The sequence below is a fragment of the Etheostoma spectabile genome, chromosome 1 (assembly GCF_008692095.1).
Source record: "Etheostoma spectabile isolate EspeVRDwgs_2016 chromosome 1, UIUC_Espe_1.0, whole genome shotgun sequence".
Taxonomy (NCBI): domain Eukaryota; kingdom Metazoa; phylum Chordata; class Actinopteri; order Perciformes; family Percidae; genus Etheostoma; species Etheostoma spectabile.
Genome location: NC_045733.1, coordinates 17,121,095 through 17,128,388, shown reverse-complemented (window position 1 = coordinate 17,128,388; position 7,294 = coordinate 17,121,095). Strand labels below are relative to the sequence as shown.

General features: G+C 41.8%; 1 protein-coding gene across 3 annotated transcripts in view; it reads left to right on the top strand.

Moving 5' to 3' along the window:
* fbn1 (fibrillin 1) overlaps positions 1 to 7,294 on the top strand; it is a 71,781-nt gene that overhangs the window by 13,968 nt on the left and 50,519 nt on the right. For all 3 annotated transcript variants that reach the window (XM_032535210.1, XM_032535342.1, XM_032535280.1), the window contains 8 exons: positions 443 to 640; positions 1,822 to 1,947; positions 3,246 to 3,371; positions 4,457 to 4,609; positions 4,701 to 5,027; positions 6,079 to 6,231; positions 6,328 to 6,447; positions 6,536 to 6,661. In XM_032535210.1, the coding sequence (XP_032391101.1) occupies positions 443 to 640; positions 1,822 to 1,947; positions 3,246 to 3,371; positions 4,457 to 4,609; positions 4,701 to 5,027; positions 6,079 to 6,231; positions 6,328 to 6,447; positions 6,536 to 6,661 (1,329 nt within the window). The remainder of the gene's footprint in view (positions 1 to 442; positions 641 to 1,821; positions 1,948 to 3,245; positions 3,372 to 4,456; positions 4,610 to 4,700; positions 5,028 to 6,078; positions 6,232 to 6,327; positions 6,448 to 6,535; positions 6,662 to 7,294) is intronic.

Genomic DNA, 7,294 nt, shown 5'->3' with positions numbered 1-7,294 from the left:
ACACACACACACACACACACACACGAACACATGCACATACAATGCACCTGAGTGCCAGACTGTTTATAATGTCAGGAACAGATACTCACATATACTGTATATAGATATAACTATGTAATGTAAGTGAGTAGATGTTATGCACAATTCCATTTATTCAAGAGTTTCTGTTGTGTATGCTAGACAGTTATTCTGTTCAGGTATCAAGTTCATGTTTTAGTTTTTTCAACATTGGCTTTAGCTTTGTCCATCACAGTTTGGGTTGAAATGTTTCACAAAAGTTAGCATTTCTTTTTTTCAAATCTCACAGACCTCAACCAGTAGAACTGTTTTTGTTTGACTCGCAACAAAACTTAGCTGTTTTGCATTACATTAGTACTAGAAATAAAGAAAAACAGTTACAGTAAGTTTCCACTAAATACAAACTCCTGCTTTGCCTCCGCAGACTACCGCACTGGACCGTGCTTCGCCTCGGTGCATAACCAGATGTGTCAAGGCCAGCTCACAGGCATTGTGTGCACAAAGACTTTGTGCTGCGCCACAGTGGGACGGGCGTGGGGTCACCCCTGTGAGATGTGCCCAGCCCAGCCTCACCCCTGCCGAAGAGGGTTCATACCAAATCATCGCACCGGGGCTTGCCAAGGTAAAGTCTGTTCCTCAGCGTCTCTGTCTCTTTTCTGTTTTTGTCTTTTTTTCTCTCTCTCTGTCACCCTCCCTTCCCTCTCCTTCTTTGTGTTGGGCTGCTCCTACCTTCTTGTTTTAACTCCTTCTCCCTCCTTGTCTGCTATGGTCCCTCTCCCTCTGTCGTCCCCTCATCCCTACCTATCATCCCCTCTCCAGAGGATTAGTTCTAATTGGGTTAAATTGGGTTGGGTGGCAGTGCCTCCCACATGTGTATGGAATGCCCGCAGACACCCGCTGTGGCGAGACTGTCAGAGTCAGTAACACGGGTCAGTGGCGGTGCCAAGTGGGAGAGCTCATTTCTGGTAAGACGGCCCTTTGCCTGTCTGCTCCAGACCCAACAACATCAGAACCTCTGCAGGGGAGGCGGACCTGAGCCAGGACCCAGAGGAACATGGAGTGCTCTGAGACTGCATCAGGTCACAGCCTCCTGGAGGGTTTCAGCCTGAGACCTCCATTTGAATCTGTCAAATTCATTAAATGAATTTCATTTAATGATCAGTGTTGCTCACCAAGGCACAGATTTCAGGTTTTTCCCAAAGGTTGTTAGATGGACTGGTGGATCATCCCTAATGACAGCATGGTTTTCCTCCAAATCTTCATATACTGTACATTAGTATACATCATTGTATGAGATTTTACAACCGTAACCGTCTCTTTGACTGTACACCTGTCCTTTCTATATTTCTGTCTCTCCCTTGGTCGACTTGGTTTCAATTTCTGTTTCTCCTGCAGTAGACATTCCTCTCTCTCTTTCTCTTTTCCCTTGTCACTCTGTTGATCGTTGATGGAAAGTCAGAGCAAGACTAGTAAAACAGACCCAATTTCAATCCATACACATCAAAGCCAGACGTGTGCAGATGAGTGTGTCATGGTAATGTAAGCCTGTGTGTGTGTGTGTGTGTGTGTGTGAGTTTGTGTGTGTATGAGTGTTGTGCGTGCGTGTGTGGTGTGGTGTTGTTGTGTTTGGGTGTGGTGGTGTGTGTGCTGCTCTCAGTTTTCTTGTTTTGTACGGAATCTGTGTGTCCCTTTGTGTGTGTGTGTGTTGTGTGTGAGTGTGTGTGTGTGTGTGTGTGTGTGTGTGTGTGTGTGTGTGTGTTTGGGTGTTTGGGTGTGTATTAATTGTATGCTTTGTATGTACAGATGTGGATGAGTGCCAGGCCATCCCTGGCATCTGTCAAGGAGGAAACTGTATCAACACTGTAGGATCCTTTGAATGTAAATGCCCTGCTGGGCACAAGTTCAATGAGGTCTCACAGAAATGTGAAGGTAAGAATCAAGCTAGCAGCCATCACATTAAAACTGTGAAACGTCTGACTTTCAGTGTTAGCTTAAATTACAGAGTAGGCTAAAATAAATTATTTCAAAAGTTTCTAATTAACAATGTGAAAGTAGAGTTAAAAGCCACATCCGTCTCGTTGTGGTTAACTTCACCTCAGTCGTGGTATTCTGATTATTACTTTGTTGGGAAAGACCACACATAAGCTACTTTGCCCTTCCCTTGAAATCTGTTTAATTAAACCAAAGCAGCACTCAGCTTTCTCCCGGCAATCCTGTTTAACATTTATTTGTGAAGCTTGAAAGATCCCCCCCATACATGTGTTAAAGAGAGAGACTAGAGACTATGCAACTTTTAAAATAAAAAACCTTTTTCCTCTTACAAATGAAAAGTTGAATTCATGAGACATAAAACGCACTATTGCTAAATTCAATACCTTCTTTTTTTGTTGCTCCAAGTTTACTTGGTCTCGATGACCAGTAGTTTATGGTGGCTAATGTTAGCTAAGGTTAGGAAATGTTGCTAACACATGGCTTTTCTCCGTGCCATTTGGCATTATAGCTAAATGTTAACTTGTAATTTCCTTTTAAAACAGTGAAATGAATCAAGAGACAGTCGGGTAAAATGATGTCCAAGTTTTCTAAAAATATCTTTCATCTCAACTGGGTATCCTAATGATCAACTTCAGACTGGCTTACAGAATTATTATTAAGATCGACGTTCCTGCAATTTATAGATTATCACAATCTTTTCCTACTTTGTAATTGTGGCCAATGAGAGACTCAAAATACTTTTGTTTTTTCTGGCTCTAGATAAATCTTAAATTAAATCCTTCTTTAGGCATCATATTTGTTCTTCCACACATAAAGAACCACAGTTATCCTGTGAATAATATTGGCTCATTAAGACATGAATATGACAATTTCCAGACCAAGTTTAGCTGTAGTTAAACAGACTGAGCAGGCTTTTTCTCATTTGCAGAACAAAATACGTGCTTTTTTATGCCTAGAAATAATTGCCGGAAAACTTCTGGACTGTGTAAAAGACATTTAAAGCAGGTCTAAGTTACAGTGTATTTCTTAACAGACTTTCTGCAGTGAACAGCCACAGAAGCCCCTGGATTTAATATCCTGTGACAATGCCTTATTTCCATTGCCTTTGCCAACATGTGTTCTAGTCATTCTTGAAGATTCACATTTCAAGTTAGTTCTCAGCGAACCAGAAGCAATCTAAAATATTTTGAGTTTTTTGTCATTCTCTCCTCTCCTCTCATCTCCTCTCTTTGTAGATCTCGACGAGTGTTCGAACATTCCAGGTCTCTGCGGTGTAGGTGAATGCTCTAATACAGTTGGCAGCTACTTGTGCAAGTGTCCCCTGGGATATTACACCTCTGTGGATGGATCCAGGTGTATAGGTAAGCCGTCTGTCACACTGACTGTCTCACCTGTCCAAAGGATAATCACCTGTATTGAATTTGCTTTGATTCATTGTTACAAGGATAGATGAAATATGAGACAATGCAGTTAAGCTAAAAAGGTGCCGCCTTTTTCCAGCCCATTTTGGTTCTTTTCCCTTCATGCCTGGCACTGAGCACAGAAAGAACTGAAATCTGTCCAAAGTTCCAGCTGGTAGAATTTAGGTCACAACACGTAACTATATTCTCTTTAAACTGAGGAGGGGACCAATGAAAAAAGTAAAGTGAACTCCTCTCGTGCCCAGGCGACTTTGTTTTTTGACATAACAATTGGAAGAAGTGAGGTGTTTGTGTGTGTGTCTGATTATCGAAGTGTGTGCATGCTTGGAGGTTAAAAACAGTCTCTCTCATACAGACAGACACACGCACACACATACACATGCACTCATACACACAAAAACACACACAATTTAGGTCAGAATAGTCTATTAGATGTACACGCACATAGTCACACGTGCATGTATACACACATGCATTCATACACACAAACATATGCAAAATCCTGGTCACATTACCCCCTCAGTAGAGGATGTTTGTGAGGAAGGAATGTCTGAGTTTTTTGCTCCAGAAAATTGTTTCGCCAAACATTAGAGTCTGTTTCCCATGCAGCAATGTCTACTCCGGCCCCTGAAGGGTCCAATTATTTTTCATCCAACCAACTCTACGCTTGCCTGACATCTTGTCGAACTTAACCAAGCAATCAGTAGTGTAGCCTGTCAGTTTATCTATGTATATACGCTGGATGGGCTGGGTGTGAAACAAGACATGATATATTTATGTTAATAGGGAACCCAAATGTTAGTCATGCTGGTGCACAGTGCCAGAAACTGCAGGATGTAGGAAATCTTTTCATAAATAAGCAGTGATGACTATTGGAAGTGGATTCTATCGTCTAAATGATGAAAATCTGATGCAATTACTGCTTTTTGGTTGTTCTCTTGCCAATTTGCTCATTGTGCAGACAACACATGCCATATTCCATACAACACGGTTACTTTAACTTCATGCTGTGCTGTTTCCCACAGATTCTCGTGGTGGGTACTGCTACGCTAGCCTGCTGAATGGGCGCTGTGCCAATCAAAACTCACAGCTGCTGACCAAAATGCAGTGCTGCTGTGATAGTGGACGCTGCTGGTCTGATGGCTCCGCCCCTGAAATGTGCCCAATTCGGGGAACAGGTGGGGTCACTTACCATTGCTCTCATCTATGTGTCTCCATGTCTTAAATCAGAGCCAAATCTCATTTGTTTTTCACATCTGCTCATTTTAGAAGAGTACCAGAAACTGTGCATCCAGATACCTGATGGGAACGGAGGAGGAATTGTACCTGGTCGTGTCCCAGGGAGTCCTGATCTACCCGGCATCTACCCAGTTCCATATCCCGGTCAAACTCCTGGTCAAACTCCTGGGCAAGTTCCGGGCCAAGTACCTGGAGTGTTTCCTGGTCAAATTCCCATCCAAGTTCCTGGCCAGGTCCCGGGACAGATTCCTGGACAATTTCCAGGACAATTTCCAGGTCAGATCCCAGGGCCAATCCCAGGGCAAATCCCAGGACAATATCCATATCCAGGACTACCTATACAACCTCCTCCATCAGGTATTTTCCGGCTTTCTGCTTTTGTTTGGTTCACATTCATGGCATGTCTTCAAAGTTGACGTGTGCCATGATAGCTTATAACTCATATAACTCACTCATAAAATTATTTTTGGTCTGACTCAGTGGATGTGCAATGCTTGACCTCCCACTGGTCCTGTGTTGCCATGGTAAAAATACCAGTTTTGAGAAATCACAGCACACACCCTCCAGCTAACGAGCTACATGTTGATGATGGAAAACTTTGACCAAAGCTACGTTCAAGTCAAAGTCAGAGGTCAGAATGTCCCACTCAAAATTTCCAAATTCCAACCTGCTAGGTGGTGCCCAATGCTAAAAACAACAACATGGCTGACCATGACAAACTATAGCAAGTGTATAGCACACACAATTAAAGTGCAGCTTCAGCAGTGCAGTGTTACCGTAACCAGCTACCTAATAACATTGACCACATATTTTGACATCAATTTAAAGAACAGGTTTTACTACTTGATAGTGTTTATTATTTTAATTTAATACAGGCAAATATACTTTATGTTGCCTTTTAGTTGATTTACAATGTGCACTTTAATAGGTGCTGCCATTGTTGTGTGGCATCAGACAACTGCTTCTTCATGAAGTGGAGGTAGATAGGCTGCTTGTTTTCATCTGGCAAAATCTTCTGCAATAACATTTCCTCCTTGATTTGCAAGGCAGCTTGACAGAGTTTAGGCTTCTCTTGAGAAATTCAAACAACTAAGCGCTTTTTTGCCTTAATGAGAACGATAGTGGGTCCTGCCAGACCTTAGTACAGTGCAAATGAAGTGTGTAGATACTTTAGGTCTGGCAATGCAAGACAACATGCATATGAAATGCATTTTACTTTTGAAGGAAGTTGGGATTTTAAGTTTCCTTTACTACTTTGTTTGGTCATACTGTATGTACATTTTCTGTTTCTGTATGTATATTTTCCAAATGTCTTACATATTAAGATGACTTAAAAAGGAACAGCAAAAATAAAAGACACTGTGGAGTTTTCATTACAGCATTTTATGTGTGTGAATTTTTCTATCAGGTCCCGGTGTTATCCTAACCCAGAACATCACCAACATGTGCCAGGCCTTCCGCAACCTCTGCCTGAATGGCAGGTGTATCCCCATGCCGGGCATTGGGTATCGCTGTGAGTGCAACATGGGTTTTAGGTTGAATGGAAGAGGAGAGTGCTTTGGTGAGTTCCTGACAGAGTGAGGAACACGTTTATCAAGCATTGAACTGGAAGAACATAAAATGAAGAAGATTTATGAGCTTTATTTTTGTTCTCCAGATGAAGATGAATGCGAGAGAAGCCCGTGTGCACACGGAGAATGTGTGAACACCCCTGGTTCTTACATCTGTCAGTGTCCTGTTGGATTCCAGACTACTGCAACCAGGACAGAGTGCAGAGGTTACACATACACACACGGACACACAACTGTGCACACACACTTCAGAGGATGTAAGTGTTTACTGTGCTGTCTGTTCGTTTCTGCCAGATATGGATGAGTGTGTGGCAAACGGTCGTATCTGCAACAACGGCCGCTGTGTGAACACTGTGGGCAGCTTCCATTGTGTCTGCAACGCTGGATTTGAGATTTCAGCAGATGGCAAAAACTGTCAAGGTCTGTCATCTGCATTCATTGAGTTGAGACATTTTAAAGGGTATTTTTTGTAATAACCACAGTACGCGTAATGTTTGTCTTTAATGGACCGTGGATCTGTTAAAAGTGGTGATAAAATACCAAAACCTGTTGGAGGTATGTTCCGTAATATACAACATTTGAAATGATCATGCTGGTGGTTTTATGTGATTTTGCCCATAAACTCCAAAATATTTACTACCAACCTTTTTCCACCACTACTCCATATGATTAATATTTACTTTTTACCTTGCAGGCATTCATTTGTTTCCATCCATTTTAGTTTGCTAAAAAGTCTTGCAAATCTTGCTATGATGACCGGCTTTAGTCACTAGTCAAATCTCTTGTCAAATGATATTATTGTCACAAAGGAATTACGTTTTTGACATGTAGTGTATTGAAAATTGCTTGTGGTTCTGTTCAAGAATGCTCCAAGATACAAAAAGAGCTGGCTCTTCAAAAGCAAAACTTTTCTCCAAAATGTCTTGATCTCTATGTTCGCTTAGTGTTTTTTCTCTGGATTTGATTTTCTGACAGCATACATAGCTCACCAGTGTAATGATTTGGCAGTGATCTATCCGTTCTCCAATGTGTGTGTGTGTGTGTGTGTGTGTG